We start from the raw sequence: 17,419 nt of genomic DNA on the forward strand, positions 1-17,419 counted from the left end.
TTTCTGTTATATTATTAACTCAGAAGAACGCGATCATGATAATTTACAATATTGGATGATCTGGATAAGTTGGAAGGTGAATAATTTAAAAAAAAATAGCGTAGAGAATGCACTAACAAATATGGAGTATATGCAGCGCGTCACGCGCGAGAGGAGGAAAAAGATTTTATAACAAAAATCGTATATATATTTTGTACTTTCCTTCCGTGTATAAATATAATATGACATATTAGGATATATATATTATATTATATTAATTTCATGCCGTGAATATCCTGGTAACTTAAGAAACGAACGCTTTGTTAACAACAGACTTTATTAAATATAAGTTACAAAACAAAATCTAGCAGTGTTAAAAATCGACACCGATTCCAATCTTTTAAACGGATTAAATAAACGTGTCTTTTCTCAAACAATCCATACGGCGGAGATGGTAAAAAGACGGATGCACGCTCCTGTTTATCATTATGTAAATTGTAAACGCAATTGTAAAACATGGCGCGAATAAGCTGATCCCGTTTAGATGAGCTTGATTACCCACACCCTCAAATCGAGAATATCTTAATGTATATGTGTACGCATCTCGTATGAAATATTTACCCACGTGAAGAAAGCCAAGGAGGATATTGCAAATCAAAATCATTTGTTATTTTCCGTACGCCTGATTCGATCTTTGTACTCACCGGTCATGGGGAACGGATCATCCGGATGCGTATTTCGATATCGGAGATTGCGTGTTACCCCGAGCTAACTATCTAACGATCATTCTTTATATTACAATTGATAAAATTATAAGCATAATTATATTCACAATGATCATAATAAATTAGAAACGTACTCGATGAATGACGCGATATGTGTAGCGCTTCTCTTGGATTTTTGAAATTGTGTTATAAAATTAAGGAAGATTGAAGCATGTTCAGGCATCGCGCGTGTTAAGTATTTTCCCTTGATGGAATTATTTTAATTGTTTACAAAAAACGGGATTCCGTGAAATATAAGATTGCACTTATTGCCTCGACGAATGAAGTATCAGTCCAAACACTCGATCAATTTGTACAAAATAATCCACGCTGTATCAAGTACCAATAGATTAAGAGTCTCAAGCGAGTGGTAAAAGGACCGCCCGACGCTTTCACGCTCTCGAGTTAGGCACGTCGGGATCCGATTGCCTATTCGACGGCGGAATCTGCTCTGGCATCGTCTCTTGCATCGTTCTGATCGGCATTCCCATGAATCTCGGCTGATTGCTGCCGTTCAGAGTGCTGCGTCTCGTCCTGGCGCTGTTGCCAGCAGCGGTGTTCTCCGGATTCGTCCTCACTTCATTGTACTTGAAGAGGCCGTCGCCAGGCGCTGGCAGTCCGATTTTCGGGAGCTTGAACCACCACTGATACGTGACGTACCAGGTGATGACCGCCGCCACGCCGCCGAGGAATTTCTCGATCATGATGTGATAGTAGAGCACCGTCGACACGAGCATGATGTCCCACAGCAGCTGCTGCAACGTCATCGCTACAAAGAGACCGCGCAGATACGGCGTGAGCGTACCGTGCACCTTCTTCAGGAACTCTAGGTCACCGTCGGAGAGATTGCGCAGCGGCCCGGTGCTGCTCTCGTTTGGCGTGGTGCGGGTGTGCTCCTCGCGCATCACCAGGTCCTTGATGCCCTCCCAGCCGACGAGGGAGGAGCCCTCCTCGGCGAGGATCAGGCTGGAGTAGATCAGGATGAACGTGTGACCGGATATGTCGAGGCCGCTCCAGAATCTACCCGACTGCAGGCACTTGGCCTTGTTCTGCAGCTGGACGTCGCGGGTGTTCAGGCACCGGCCGTAGGTGGTCTCGACGTAATTGAAGAGCCAGGTCCAGGCGAACCAGGCGAAGGTGGCGAGCAAGACGCGCGCCAGGTGACGCAGCAGGATCGGCCGGCGGCCGAGGCCGAGCGTGTGCGCCGTCATGGCGACCCAGGGTACGACCACGGACATCAGCCAGCCCCAGCCCCACTTGACGAAGTACTGATTCAGGGCGTTGTCCGACCTGGAGAAGTACGTGCGCGGCATCGCGACGAAGTCGGCGATCAGCGATACCGCGAATATCGTGCCGCCGTAGATGGCGATCTTGAGCCGCGTGTCGAACAGCAGCGACTTCTTGCACACGTGCAGCAGCATCGTCACCAGGATCAGGCCGATGGAGCTCGGCGCGGCGGTCGGCCGGGTGCCGCCGCGGTCCTCCTGCTGCGTCGAGCTCGGCCGGAAGTTCATCCGATTCGAGCGGAGACCGCCGTAGCCCGACGGCCCCGCGGCGTTCCCGGACGACGCGTGGATGCTCCGTCGCTTGCCCGTCGCCATCGCGTCGGCTGTCACGGTCACTGTTGACTTGTCGGTCGTCGTGTTTACTGGACGCGCGCGTGCAGGTTACCCGACAGCATCGCCCACGGGCATCGCATCTGGATTAACAATGAACAGGCTGTTTTTAGGTTAGGTCGCTCTTCGGGTGGACACGCGTACCGCTCGGTGCTTCGAGGACGGTGTCCGTAATCTCGCTCCGTCACCCTGATTGTCGGATTCACGGCGATCTGCCTCGTCATCCGCTGGTCGACCCTCTCCGCTCCTCTCTACTTGGCATTACTCCGCGTACGGCCATAAGACGCCCTTTGCCCCAGGTACCACCACTGGACTTCTACGTGCAGAAAACGCGGAAAAAAGGGGTGACGTGTGCTCGCGTAGCCGACTTTTAATCGTACTTGTCAGCCATCATCGCATCGAGCCACTGGTCGCCCCTTCTAACTCCGCGTGCGTGCGATCGTCAGGAATATTATTATTAATCTCGTTTTTCTAACCGCTCTTAATTACGTTCTACATCTCACGATCCATTTATCTCGGCTTTCTTTTTTGTCCGATATACGTGCCACTGTCTTGGTACTCTAGTCTTCACTCACGGCAAATATACCGCGCTTGTATCGTTTTAGAAAGTTTAGAAAGCGCGAAAAAGTCTGGCAAAAGAAATAGGAGGGGTTTTGTACGAAATAAAGAAATGCGCGATGTACGGTTAGATCCTCCGACGTCCGCTCCGTTTAACCGCATGATGAAAAGTGTAATGAGAAAAGTTGGCAAAAATTTTCAATTTATTCGTTTTTAGGAATAACTATAAACAAATAACAGATTTCTAGCGTAACACTGAAATTTTCTCACATTTTTTTATTCTCATATTTCAGATTAATTTTTGAATCATGATTAGATAGACATCGCTCTTATCGATCGAGTTGACGCGTGGCGCGCTGCTTGCGGCTCCCAGCGCCAGTCGGCGCGCGCCAAGCGGAAACGCGTATCCCCGCGCGGCTCGCGCGTATAGATCCGTCCAACAACGGTCGTAACGTTTCGAAATGCGGTCGCAGTGTATTCATCGCTGTTCCCGTAGAACGTGCGTGCACCTCTCGCCCCTCCCGTAACTTACAACAACAAGTACGAATCTACTTTTCGCGCGCTCCAAGGACGAGCGCGAAGAGCAGCGGCAGCGACGCGGTGATTAACGCTCGGCGATCAACGGGGACGATCAGCGCCCGTGAGGAAGAGAGACGCGGCACGCCGGGACGCGTTCTGGAACGGCCGCGAGTCGACGGAGTTCTCCGGCCGAGTTCTCGACGTCTTTTGCGTCGGTGAGCGTCGCGAGTCCTAGTAGAGGAGAGAGAAGAGGCGGAAGTACTCTGTGACGGAGGCGACGGAGGAGAAGCGGATCGCGATAAGCGGAGGTGAGAACGCCAACAGGTGAGACTGTACGGCGATGTGTTGCTCGAGCGCTGCGACGCGTACGCGGCTACCTTCGCGTCGTTGGAGCGTGCCGGAGCGGAGCTCGCGCAGCGCAACTTCGGAGCTCAGTCGCGCGTGAGTACACGTGGAGCGTGTACCTTTTCACTCTCCGCGCTTTCTGGGATGATTCCACACGCTGGTCGTTACGATGACAGTTCTCTACACGTTAACGGAAGTCTCGTTGACGTGACGCGTCGACGCGCAGCTAGTCGATAGCCGCGATTATTTCGATGCGCGTACGTCGCCCACTTCTTCGTTTCTCTCTCTCTCTCTCTCTTTCTCTTTCTTTCTCTCTCTTTCTGTCTTTGTCGGTCGAGCAGCGTGGGAGTTGCGCGAGGCGTAACTCCGAGGATTCACGCGAGCGGTAATGAATGAGCGAAACTTTTGACGGCTTTACTCGACTGACACGACGGTCTTGTTCGACTTCTAATTCTTCCTCGCATGAATCAATTAGCAAGTGCGGTATGTAGGGAGAATTTCTTCTGTATGCGTTCTGTGTGCGCTTGCGATGTTTAGATATTTACGTTATGACCTCATCGACTGACGATTGATTTTAGATGTAATTAAAAAATTTCAGTCGATTACGTGTTCATGCATACAGTGCGTAGTGCATGATGACTAATGCAACGCTGGATATTTGCGGCGAAGAGTTAAAAAAAAGTAAACAACGCTATAGATTTTTGTTGCAACCTAATAATTAACCGACCATTCGTTATTAAATTTATTATTAAAACATAATATTATAAATATCGCAGCGATGCTATTTATAAATCTGAAGATAAATTATCAGTGAGATAATAGCGTCGCTGCAACATTTTTGCAACATTCTTTCCCCAACAATAACAAGTAGTAGGCCGATTTTATAAGTCGTTATTAATACTATGGCACACTTCGCACCATGTAATCGCTCAATAACGCTTTACTTGACACGCTGCACAAAGGTGAGAACATTTTCAGTTATCCTCCCTGCATCGTGGGTGGATTTAACGACCACGTGTATGCACGGCCGCGCCTCGCGTCGCTATCCGCGCCGACTTCACTACCTATTTCCAGTCGAGATGACCTCACGCAGCGGGATTAAGTAATTTCTACAGCATGCGCTTCGAGTGACATAATACCGCGATGCCGCGGTCTGTAACCCGAGTCAGAACTGTTTAGAATGCTTTCTTTCGAGTGGATGCTCTCTCGCGGTCTCGCCTCGCATCGTGCATCTCCGTGACGTTTCCTTACGAGGAAACGCTTGGATAAACGATCGAGAAGTTACCGCTTTATTTAGTATACATTTTCCCTTTTGCCGTAATAATCCGTGAAAGTAATTTTGGGCGAGATTTTGCGGCCAGACGCGTCGAATTATCCGCCGTTATCGCCGTCGACGCAAACGCCTGTTCGCGCCTGCACGCGCGATATCTCGTAATCGATCCGCGCGGCGTTTTCATCCTCGCGGCCTTCGGTGACGAGAGAGATCGCGGTGCTGCATCCTCCCTCCTGCCTGTGATCTCGTGGAAAATTAATTGGACGTTGATTGCAGGAAGCGTGAAAGTGGAGTGTGCATCTTGTCACGTAAATACGTCGGATCGATCGGTTAGTGGCCATCAGAGTAGTTAAAAAGATTAATGCAGTTTACAGTATATTTAATAAGGTTAATGTTACAAAATATTAAAGTGCCATGTCACGCAATATATAATTGCGACTTCTTTTAGCATCATTATTATAGTTTACAAATTTTTCATGTATTGTTTGATATAAAAACGTGAAATTAGTGTGAAATATTTTGGTGAACGTATTAACAGAGTATTCGCGCAGTTGACATCGCGTGCAACAAGTTGGTCATTGATAAAAATAATCAAATCATGAGAAATTTTTACAAACGCGTATAATAATCCTTTACGCGTAAAGGAAATTGCGAAACTGATTAGATATAAATGCGCGAAGGCGTGTATTATTTTTCTCACGATAAATACGTGGAATGCTGTGTCAATTTGTGAATCTAAAGCTTCTAAAGCGGACGGCAATTCGTTGCGAATCTGCGAGAATGGAAAATTGCTTTGAGGGAAGAAGGGGGACGATGGAGTACTCTGCATGCGGACGCCTGGGGAGCGAGAACACGCTCGGCGTTTATGGATTTCTGAGTGCGCGCGTTTGCACCGCGCGACACGTACTGCCAATGATGGATCTTTATTTTAAGGTCCATCTTTTCTTCCTCTCTCGTTCGCGTGGCTCGGTCGATGCTCGGTCGACCGTTCCACTTCACTTTAGACGCGTCCTTGCGAGGAACCGCGTGGCGCATCTCGTGCGCACGATCCGCGCTGGCGACGGCTCGCGTAAAGCGGACAATTCCACGTAAACAACGTTCCGACGTTCCTCTGCATACGACATTTGTTGCGTTACAGTTTTAGAGTAACCGGAGACGATGGATCAAGGTTTCCCGGGACAGCACACCACCACGACCACCGTGACGACCACCACCACGACTACTCAGCCGAATATACGATTCGATCCGTCGTACGCGAGGACATTGCCTGGCCTTTTAAAAATTGCCCAAGTGGTGAGTTCTGTGACACGGTTTTCCTTTATTTGCCATTCGCTCGTAAAGGTGTTCCTAGAATGCAATTTTTTCCCAGCGCGTACGTTACGCAGTGTTCCTTTTAAAAAGTTACTTTTAGGCTTCTCACCTTTCTGTACGATTAATAGAAACTTCTAAGTCATAAATTTGTCGTTAAAGTGAAAATCTGTGGTATTGATATTTATAAAAATAATCTCGCAAATTACGTGAAGTCAATTGCTTCGAGTGTTTCAAAGTTTTGTTACCGGGAGAGATTCGAGAATAAGAAAGACTATGAAGTATATAATTGAAGTCAGTCGAGAGAAGATACACTCGGTTATTGATTAAGTGACAAGTGACTTGAGATGATCAAGAATGAAGAGCTCCATTAAAGTGATGTTTGCTCCGTCGCGTCGAGTATACAAAGTATACGTTTTAACGTTTTACGTGTGAAATGCACACACGTGTGTTTATCGTGAGCCAAGAATTACGACGGTGCGAACATCTGGTCGCGCGCGACGGAGTCTCGAATACCCCATACTGGTTTCACGAGCCGTGGGGCTTTGTATTCCCGTACAATGCGCTCAGCTGCAACCGAGTTTCATGAATGATAATCGTGCCGGGGCCCTCTTTCAGGTACTGAATCTCCTGGGATTTATATGCATAACGGTGTCGACCCACAGCAGCAACAGCCGGGGAGGATGGTTCAACACCGTGGCTATGGGCGGCTTCTGGTTCACGGGGATCCTGCTCGTTCTTTACCTGTTCCACATCGTTGAGAAATTCTCCAGGATCCCCTGGCTCAAGATCGTAAGTCGCGTCGCTCGTCAATCGGTCTTACGTCTTTTCCAGCCGCGAGACGGAAATTTCATTCCGTCCGCGTGGGGGTTTCTCGATGAAAATAAATGAACGTGGAAGTAAGTGGGCAGTAAGCGCGGTGGAGATCAGGTTCGATAACGCCGGTACGCGTTGTAATAATACGAGAAGTGGACAGTGAAAGCTCGCTAGAAAGTCCCCGCATGCGGGATAAACTTAAATTTAAAAAATCGAACTGCCGTTATACTCGAACTTTTATCCTCACGGGTGAACGATATCGATCGTCGCGTTCATGCGACGGCGACGTAACCAGGGCAGTCGTCGGTGCCGAGCTGATGATCGTCCATAATCGGATTAAGCTTTCAAGAGTGCGCGTATGTTATGTAGCGTTACGACGTGCGTCCTGTAACGTAACATCGCGCATATTTTTACCGTTATGCTCCATGAACTCGGGCCACGCCCGGAGTCAATTTGACGATATTCGCTTCTATCGATCGAGAATGTTGTACATTTGCTTGTTGTACATGCGCTTTCAGGAATTTATATTCTGCACGATATGGACCGTCTTCTACTTGCTGGCCGCTTCCCTCGCAGCTGATTACGCACGTTACACGGAGGCCTTCGGCGTCGCAGCGGTGAGACTCCTTATATATCTTTTTATACATATTATTATTTTTAACGCCCTCGATTATTATGCAAACGTAGAGGACGTCTCTGAAAGTACCTACGGAGAATAATAGCGGCGCGATTCGTCACAAAATAATGATACTGAGAAAAATCTACATTATTTGGAAAACGTTTTCAGGATTTTATTGTTATCTTAGAGCGAAAAAAAATTATTTATTATGTCAAAGATTCTGAAAATGATCCCGTTGTTTCGAATAATTTTGGATCACCCTCTCAGAGTGTGACGGACGCAAACAGGTTTCCGATGTCTAATGCCGAGATGTGTTTGCCGTAGTTCTTTGGCTTTTGTGCGATGGTGGTGTACGGCTACGACGCTTGGCTCAAGTTCAGAGCGGTGAAGAGCGGCGGGTTGGCACAGGGCCAGCACACGCCGAAACAAGTGTCCACCGTCACCAGTCCGGCGTACTAGGTCCAGAATGAAGAGGTGAATTCAAGGCAGATCATCGGTCGACCAACTGTATCGATCGACTCGGTCGATCGACACATATCGTTACCTTGCGTGCGGGTCCAGAGCCCTTTTTGTAAACTCTGGCGCGAGGCGTCGACGCTGGGCACCCCCCCTCGACGCCTCTCCGTTCGGTCGGTCCGCGTGTGCTTGCGTGCGTGTGTCGTGCGCGCGCGCGTACTCTCGACTTTTCCCTTCGTCTCTTTCTTTTTGTACTTTGTAACATGGCAATAATCTACAACACGACGCTGCGACAGCGTATCGTTGACTTATATTCTAATGAGGGGAGAGGCGACGACGCGACGCGCTCGTCATCCTCCCGAGCAACCGAGCAACGATTAATATTTTGTAACAACGTTCGCCGCGATTTCCTTTCGACTGTTATTTATGCGACGATGCGTGTGTACATGTGTGTATACATATATACATATATATCTATGTACGCATGAAAAGTAAACGTTGTTGAAACTGTACGCTAAATTATTGTTAGAGCCGAGATGACGAATCAAGAGTGCCGGTGCGAATGCTAGATCTATTTTAATCTCCTCGGTCCCCGCTTGCAAACTGCCTGGCCAATCTGATCGTCAGTGATCGCTGCTTTGTCACAGAGCATCATTTTTGTTGATGCTTTCAATCTTAGTGAAATTTTTATTCACGATTTTCGCAGAGACTTTTACAAATGCATCAGGTGAATTCAAATGTACGCCAGTGGTGGCGAGCCTTTTTTTATGTGCGCGTGCCAAAACTTTAGAAATAATATTTATCGAGTCGTTGACGCGAGCTGGATAGTTTCTAAAAATTCATAAAGAATTAATTATTTTTTGCAGAATTTTGTTGAGACAAAAGTCTTCAGCTGCCGGGCCTTGTTCCTGTTGTAGTGGGGTCTAAATTATTCAAAATTCTTCAAAAAAAATTTTGAATAATTTATAAGCGCGTGAAATGACATTGTAAATCGTCGACGTGCCAGCAGAATTTTCGTACGTGCCACCGCTGGCACGCGTCGCGTCGCCACCACCGATGTATACCAAGATATTATTTTATTATACGCATCAAGTATTATTTTGTTATTTATCAAGTAAATTATTTGTAAGCGAGGCCGGGAACATGCGAAACTAAAATGTTGAAATATTGTTAGCTTCTTCTCTTTCTCGTCGTACGTAGCCTTCTTAGAGTGTCGCATAGACTCCTTAGATTGTTCGATAACGCGCTTCACAAGTCGCTGACAGACACACACACACACACACACACACACATGAAGAAGGGATCAAAGGCGTAGTTATAACTGCGCTTGAATCACAAGTACAGGGACGCAAGGGAATAATGTAGCGTGATTGTAGATGCGTTATTTGGTCTCTCCCGAGTCATCCTGTCGGCTCGCGACGAACATATCCGCCGCATTCCTCGTCATATCGGATCATCGGGTCGCGTAATCTCGCACGATGACCATCACAAGAAATGATATTACAGACAAGAATAATCTATTACGTTTACAAGAAAGTATCGCACACACACACTCTCTCTCTGTCTCTCTTTCTCTCTCTTTCTCGATTCGCGGAACATATTTATTAGTATTGTTACTTTTAAGCTTGGATTTATACAAATATATACTATATATGTACATGATACATATATACATGATACATATAATACATGTACACGTATACACACACACACTACATCTATATCATTGTCTCCTCTATACTGAGGAGAGACAGAGAAGGAGAGGCAAAGGGGGATCTCTGGTGAAACAACATGGATATTATCCTGCATATTAATGATCGACTAAACTCCGACAACAGTAAATGTATTCAAAGAAATAAATCATTGATTGTTGTTTCCTGAATTAATGGAATTAGTTTCCTCGTAAAGTCCTTCTCCTTTATTTTTCACATATATTTTTTGTTACAAGGTTTTATAAAAAAATACTTATTAATTTGTATAAAAGTTTTCAGTCGATTTACGTGTGTAATTAATTGTGAATTTGTTCACACATTTCTATTTTTTTACTCGTATGTTACGAGTGCCAAAGTATTAATTGAATATTATTGCAAATTTATCTAATTCGTCATGAAGTGGAGAATAACATTATGTAGCCCCGGCTTCGCCGATTTAATGCGTTTATTCCATTTGCATAATGATATTTTGTTACAACAAATTGATTCGTATCCTACGAAAATGTAAAAGGCGGCTGAACGACGGGTTGCCGTTCCGTAGGCGCCAATCGAGCGAATTTAGTTCCAAAAATCTCCGCTACGAGCCTCCACTATCTTCGACTGGAAAACGAGGCAGAAGCAAGGCTCGACGACAGGTTAGACGCAGCTCTATTTTCCAGTAGTACGACTTATAACGACTTGGAAATTTTCATTTCTATTAGTGTAATTTAATGGTAAAGAAGAAAGGTTTTTATTTTCGAATAATACAACTTAATGGTAAGCCAATGGTAAATTTCTGAAGCGTTAAAACAGACAGCAACGACAAAATCCGTTACGACAGCGAATCGTTATTTGCGATACCATTAATTGGCGAATTACACAATTTTGAGCTTTGCGCTTTAAAAGTTATAAAATATTGATTCTTTACATCATATTCTAATATTTCATACAACTTTGTATATATTATATATGCGCACGTGGCTTAATTATTCGCGTTTTAATATCAAATAAATCAAGAAAGTTGTTGTGTCAAATGCAAAATAAGAATTTGATATCATCATTTTGAATTTTATTTTACGCTGACGGCGTTACGGATATCCCTAAAGAAGTTTATTATAACTTATTTATTAAACTAATTTACAAATGCATAATTTTACATTACCAGTATCGCTATATTTACTCTTAACTTATTCGTTACATCTAGTTTATCTTAGAAAGAAAAAAAAGAAACGAATAACGTCGCATAAATGATAGTACGCGCTGAATGCGACGCGAGCGATGGCGTGAGATGCAAATTAACGATCTCCCTTAATTTCTGTACTGAAACTGGGGCCGGCGCGCCTGTTTCTTGCCCATCGATGAGAGATCGATGGTCTTCCCGTCTGGAAGCACCAGCTTGTTCTCCTGGTAATCCACGAAGCCGTCCTCGTCCTCCTCCCGTTGCTCCTCGTCGCACCTGATCCCGGTCTCGTACGTGTACTCGCGTCGGAGTCCGTCCGGATCGATGTATCCGTATTTGCCGCTTGTTATGCAGTCCACGCCGATCGTCTCCTCCTTGTACGACCCGTCGTCGTTCTCGAAGCCCCATGTTATGGAGCCGTCCGGGTTGTCGTGCCGGTATCGCCTGATGATCTGCAAAGGGTCGCATTTCTCGTTTTAATTACATCGTAGTCGGGGATTCGAGGAACGTTCCCGCTTCTCGCGGGAAAAGAGTCTCGCCGTGCAAGGCGTCCTGGTATTTTTCACGGTCCACGGCGCGGCGCGAACTCGGCGCGTGATTTAAGACTGGTTTAATGAGTTAAATTTAATGAGTTAAGCGGCGCGTGTCACTTCAGAAATTCGACCGAGGACGTTACGTAACGCGCTCGCGAGGCGAGCGAACAGGTTCCTTGGCCGCGTTTATGAGCCACCGAGGCTTATCTCAGGGTGCGCGGCGACGAAAAAACGAGCACGGTGCCAGATGATTCCGGCTTTCACCGCTCGGCTCGGTTTCAAAACCCTTGCGCCAATTCTTTCGCGCGCGTGCGATCCGCCGAGTAAGGTCCGCAAGAGTCTTTAAAGCAAATTTTTCCAATTGATTTTATACGCAAATTAGGACAAATTTCATTCGATCAAAATAGCAAACGGAAATCGATGTCGATAAAATTGGTGGCACCGGAGTAGGAAATTTCGATTCAAGTTCCAGGGAAAATCAAATAATGGTGATAATGGATAATCGACGTACCTGCGCCACCGGCTTCTTCCCACGAATCTCGTAAGCCTGGGATGGTTTCACCGGCTTGGGCGGCGGCTTGATCGGTTGTCTGAACGTGACATCGTCGATCTGCTTCCTAGGAGCTTTCGTGGGCTTCGGTGTTGGACGATACTGAATGGGAGGCGGCGGGGGTGGTGGTGGTGTCGCGGGGCTTCCCCTGATGTTCGACGGCGTCACCTGGGGTGGACGATACCCTATCGGTCCGGGTACGGCTGGTGCTGGAGCAGGGGGTGCCCGCGGCGGACTCGGCGGCGCACGCGGGATATTCTCCTCGCTCAGCTCCTCCTCGCTCTCCGGCTCCTGGCTTTGCTCGCGGGAATCATCGTCGTCGCGCTCGCGGGTAGAATCGCGCACGTCATCCTCCTCGGTGTCCTCGTTCACCGGCTTCACCTGGTGCGTGAACGGAGGTCCGCCCACGGGGAAGTTTGGCCGCAACGGCCGGAATCCACCGGGTCCTGCATCGTCCCCGGGTCCCCGAGGTCTGAAATTTCGTCGAGCGACATTAGCGACTCTTCGGAATTGGAAAATGTACAAGTTTGCATCTCGTGCAATTCTCGATGACATTAATCACTTTAAATTATTTAAATGATTTGTCCTGAAATTATGTAGCTATCACTTACATAATTGTAAAATCTAAAGCAATTATTTATTTATTTATTTCGTGAATAACTCCGATTTGTAGATGGAGGAGAAATGAGAACTGTGAACGAAGATCTTCACAGAATTATGTATAAACCATAATATAAAAAATAATTAATTACACAGCTTATTAATGTATTATAATTTTATTTTATTGAATTATATATATATAATTTCTGTATTTATGGTATATATTTTTATCTTATCTTGTAGAATGCATAAAAGTAAAGTAAGACATTGTTGCTTTTGTTAACTGAAATATTTCATTTGTTTTATATTTTATATTAATTTGTTAATAAGTTTATTATTTTAAATATAAAAATATATTTAACATATATTACTAATTTTTACCGTTGCGATGCATTACTAAGCTTTTAAAAAATTATAATACATTAGATATCTGATTTGTCATATAATGAAAATAGTTACTTCGAGTTTGTAGAACTTTGCAAACACGGAAACTAATTGAATCTTTTTCCTTCTTGACTGGACGCTGGAGATACCTTTGCAGAGCTACTTATGTAGACATTCGTAGGCATTCGGGCTTTCCTATTTCAGTTCGCAGGACTATCCAGAAACGAGAGATCTCCGTGCCGGCATTGCGTAATTCGGCGATTCTCAAACACGTCGGTAATTTCGCGTTTCCTGCTCGGTGCAACGTTCGCGGACGTTGCATCAAACCTAGGTTGCCCGTTAGACCAATTAACGGTAGTGTATCGGTTTAGTTTGCATCTCCTAGATAGATATGCACACCGCCCAAACAGGTTTTCCCACCTTTCCAATAGCTCCAGTACTCTTTTATTTGTACAGGCGGATTATTATATCGACTTTTAGACGACGTGTCGATCATTCATTTATATTCGTCGCGGTGAAATTTTCTAGCAAGGTCACATTCCAGGAGAAAGACATATGGCTTACGTAACAATATATATTTTAATAAAGATACACCCTTCAGCCACATTCCGCCGCAATTAATGATTCCTAATTTAAATTAGACGATCTCGTGTTACCTGAAAGTGATCGGTCGACGGATCCGTTGATTCGGGAAGACGGAGGGCCCACCGCCTGGTCGCGGGGGTGGCGGTAATCTCTGGTAACGTGTCGTCCGCAGCGGGAGCGATCCCTTTTGCCCGTCTTGGAACTGCGCCGAACAGAGTGCGGCGACGCACGCCAAGAACTGCGAACAGGAATTTCTTCAGTGGATCTCGGCTAAATTTCTAATTACATTCACGCTTCATCAACTTTCTACGGGTTTCTTCTACATTATCCATTTGCTGTTCCATTTCGTTCTACGTGCGTAGCTTAGATTTATTTTAGAATCCCGATTAAACATCGTACGCAAGGTTTATTAGCGATCATAACGCAGAAAAAGGATCGTTACGAAACGAGCGATGCTTGCTGTATCGCGTGCCGGCGTGTCATGATCCGCCGGCGATCAATGTTCCTCAAGTGGCTGCGATTTCCTCGCGAGAAACGCAATTTAATCGACCGCACCCTGGCAAGCTCCTTGAATCGCGCGGCAATCGTCCGGAATCCGCATTTTACGACCCGCGGTAAGATGATGGTCAGATTTCTTTCCGATTTTCACCGATAAATTTAGTCTTCAAGTTCGAATGATCTCGAGCGGTCGCGAGCGAGCCGCGATACATCGTTAATAACGAATTACGCGCGTACGTGCTGCGGGAAAAATGACGGCGCCCGGCATTCGGATTTTCGAATCAATGAACGGCAATGATCGCGGTAGATCTACTTGTTACGCCCGCGTGTAACGCGTTACGCGAAACTCGTTCCAGGTTGCTCCGATATGATTTCTGGTTTGCGTTTTGCATTACAACGGGGCGAGAGGGGCGGGGCGATGCGGCTCGCATACGCAAAATCGACCGCGTCGCGATCCGGAGAAAAGAGAAAGTGATTCGATTCGAGGGCCTTAAGTAACGCACGCGGTACATTCTCGCGTATCTCTCTCTCTCTCTCTGTCTTGAGCGTGCGAGTACACGCGTAATCATTTAATCGACGTGACATTTAAGCGACAACCGCATCAATGACTCGCCAAGGACGGGAAGTCTGAGAAGTCGAGGGACGTTATGCGTCTCGAAAACATTCGCGGTGGAATGATAGACGCGCGGCAAGAAAAATCGATTTTTATAAACGACTTTTCAGCTATTTATTAGCCGTATCGCTATCGCCGGCTTTTCGGGTTCTGCTTCGTCACGAAAGTCGTTAATTCATCCGCCGGCACGAATTCCTACATTAAGCTAGATGCATTAAGCAGATTTTGGCACGAGCGGCGCGACTTCGCTGGAATTCACGCGAACGGGCGAGTCGAGTCGGCGAATTCCGCCTGTTGCAGCGACGGTTCCGAGTCGTGGCACGCGCGCGTGCGCCCGTTTACGCGGAATACGGCTAAAAATCTATCCGTGACTTTCTTGCCGGCGCTTTCACTCTCGTTCGCCAGCAGCCGTCAGCGAATTTCGGCCTGTGCCGAATTGCCGATCGGGGCGTTTGAAATTCCGTCTTAAACTCTCCGCGCGCGAGAAACAATCGGATACCTCCGGTCGTAAGAGTACATATGGCGAGGAAGACTGACGGGATTCTTTTTAAAACACCATGCGTATGCGTTAAACAGAATTCTAAGATTAAATGCGAAAAAATTGTAATTAAGGAAAAGAAATTAAGGAAAATTGTAATTAAGAAAAATTAATTGTAAGTAAGGAATTAATTGTAATTAATTGTAAGTAAGGAAGAGTGTTTTTCTCTCTTGCACGTATTTTTCAAGAAGTTAAAATTTATGGGATATGCTAAATTATATTAAACATGAAAGAAAGTTGTAAGAGTGAGGAGAAATGTTTTTTGTATGTATCATTAAAAAAGATTGAGACTGATGGAATGTACTAATTAAATTGTATTACGGAAATCGGAGACTTGTGTCGTTAATTTAAAGTTCAGAATTAATTAATGGTTCGAGATAACGAAAGTACGGGTTTATCTCGAATAACAAGCATGATCGAGTACGTATTGATAAATATCGAAGAGGTAGATGCTTTTACTAACGATAATGAGGTAGTAGGCAGGCGATGATTTACAGTTTGATATAATGTACTATGATGTATTACTATAATATTCGCAGAAAATAAAAAAATGACAGGTCTGAACGTCGGATTAATTAAGTACACGTGGACTCGCATCTAATTTATATCTACACACAAACGCACCCCACTTCTCGAAAAAATAACACACACATTATCGGAATTTCACCGTGCCCCTCGAGGGTTAAAGATGAAAGTAACCGGAACAGATTGGGAGCATGTATCGTTGCCGGTAAAAGAAAGCGAACGTAATTCTACATGCGTAAAAATTAGGAGAAGAGAAAACTGTCATAAACAGCTTTTAAAGGTTCTCTTTCATACCGAATTATTTTTTATAATTTTACATGATATTGTAATTTCAGCTTCTATAATGTATAAATGGCAAAAGTATTATATTTATATAATAATATATTTCGCATCATGATTTGGAAAAGTCAACAGACACGTTCAGCGACACGTTCTCGTAATAAAACATCATGTTATATAATTGAAATACTCAATAGTTATATTATGTAATATTGATTGCATGCACCATCGCGTTCATAATATACAAATACAAATTAGTATTATAGAAACTTGAGATTAATGGGATATTTTTAGACGTATTTTTGCCGCGCGTGGATCTTGTTAAATGGAAACATAATTTCGTAAAGGATATAATTACCAACGATTATGCTAATTATTATGCACATCACAATTTGTTTTCCAATAGAAAAGATACAGCAACATTTTTTTATATGTATTTCATACATACATGCTTTTTATGCGTAATGTAATTAAGCACAACGTAAGCTCTCTGAAAAAAGTGAATTACAAGAGACGGATGGGCATCCATTCTATAAAGTAGTAAATTACTTATATTTTCCAAGCATGTACATATACATATTATTTAATTAATCTAACTGAACAGATAATTAATAAATAATTAAATCTGAGCAAATCTGTATAAACAAATTCTATTTCGTAATAAATCTTTTCCATTTGACTCTCTCTAGCGATTAATTAACTATCAACTATCCACATTTTATTCTAAGAATTAAATCAAATGATTCACCTAATTTCTACAAAAATGTAACGCGCATGATTAAAAGTGGACAATGGAGAACAAATAAGTAACAACTTAGCAATGGCCAACTATTTTTCAGACAGATTCTGAGCAGAGAGATGTGTCCAAAGTGCAAAAATCCGCTTTGATCGCGCGGGACCGGGGGGTGATCGCGAGATGACCGAGACGTGACCGGGAGATGAGGGATGTGCGCGCGAGGGATAGATAGCACCCTGCCTCGCTCGCGGTACTCACGATCAGTGCGACGCGCATGGCCGTGTTGTCCCTCGTCGCAATGGTGGGCACACTGGGTGTGGTGCCGTGGCGCGTTTGTGCCTCACACTACCGCGAACGATTCCCCGTCTCCGCGTTCTTATACTTATATCCCCGTTTAAATTCCTACGGCCCCGGCGAGACACGCAGGCCAACTTTCCATCGGCCGCGGCCGGGA

The 17,419-nt window shown here is 45.1% G+C and overlaps 2 protein-coding genes and 1 non-coding gene across 5 annotated transcripts; 1 reads left to right on the forward strand and 2 right to left on the reverse strand.

Moving 5' to 3' along the window:
• Positions 1-301: 301 nt before the first annotated feature.
• On the reverse strand, positions 302-3,069 carry LOC105285625 (FIT family protein CG10671). The gene is made up of 2 exons (XM_011349935.3): positions 2,504-3,069; positions 302-2,462 (listed from the first exon to the last, which is right to left on the reverse strand). The coding sequence occupies exon 2, from the start codon at positions 2,342-2,344 to the stop codon at positions 1,136-1,138; it is 1,209 nt and encodes a 402-aa protein (XP_011348237.1). The 5' UTR covers positions 2,345-2,462; positions 2,504-3,069; the 3' UTR covers positions 302-1,135.
• Positions 3,070-3,346: 277 nt separating this feature from the next.
• On the forward strand, positions 3,347-10,133 carry LOC105285623 (CKLF-like MARVEL transmembrane domain-containing protein 4). Of its 3 annotated transcripts, none has more exons than XM_011349931.3 (5): positions 3,347-3,760; positions 6,193-6,347; positions 6,981-7,154; positions 7,697-7,795; positions 8,122-10,133. In XM_011349931.3, exons 2-5 carry the CDS (start codon positions 6,213-6,215, stop codon positions 8,254-8,256), a joined length of 543 nt encoding a protein of 180 aa, XP_011348233.1. In that variant the 5' UTR covers positions 3,347-3,760; positions 6,193-6,212; the 3' UTR covers positions 8,257-10,133. The 3 variants fall into 3 exon arrangements, with proteins under 3 accessions (XP_011348233.1, XP_011348232.1, XP_011348234.1); XM_011349930.3 differs by having other exon boundaries at positions 3,347-3,744; XM_011349932.3 differs by lacking the exon at positions 3,347-3,760 and adding an exon at positions 5,254-5,383.
• A 538-nt stretch (positions 10,134-10,671) lies between these two features.
• Positions 10,672-17,419, reverse strand: LOC105285624. Its single transcript, XR_003406924.1, has 4 exons — positions 17,224-17,419; positions 13,848-14,014; positions 12,169-12,679; positions 10,672-11,576 (listed from the first exon to the last, which is right to left on the reverse strand). It is a non-coding gene; the product is annotated as a neural Wiskott-Aldrich syndrome protein (transcript).

Source organism: Ooceraea biroi, chromosome 8 (genome assembly GCF_003672135.1).
Source record: "Ooceraea biroi isolate clonal line C1 chromosome 8, Obir_v5.4, whole genome shotgun sequence".
NCBI lineage: Eukaryota > Metazoa > Arthropoda > Insecta > Hymenoptera > Formicidae > Ooceraea > Ooceraea biroi.

What these genes read in the sequence shown, in the direction of transcription:
- LOC105285623 (XM_011349931.3), top strand. Translation starts at nt 6,213, where the DNA reads ATGGATCAAGGTTTCCCGGGACAGCACACCACCACGACCACCGTGACG. An exon ending in TTTTAAAAATTGCCCAAGTG is followed by an intron (nt 6,348 to 6,980) that starts GTGAGTTCTGTG and finishes GCCCTCTTTCAG; the next exon opens with GTACTGAATCTCCTGGGATT. An exon ending in AGGCCTTCGGCGTCGCAGCG is followed by an intron (nt 7,796 to 8,121) that starts GTGAGACTCCTT and finishes TGTTTGCCGTAG; the next exon opens with TTCTTTGGCTTTTGTGCGAT.
- LOC105285625 (XM_011349935.3), bottom strand. Translation starts at nt 2,344, where the DNA reads ATGGCGACGGGCAAGCGACGGAGCATCCACGCGTCGTCCGGGAACGCC.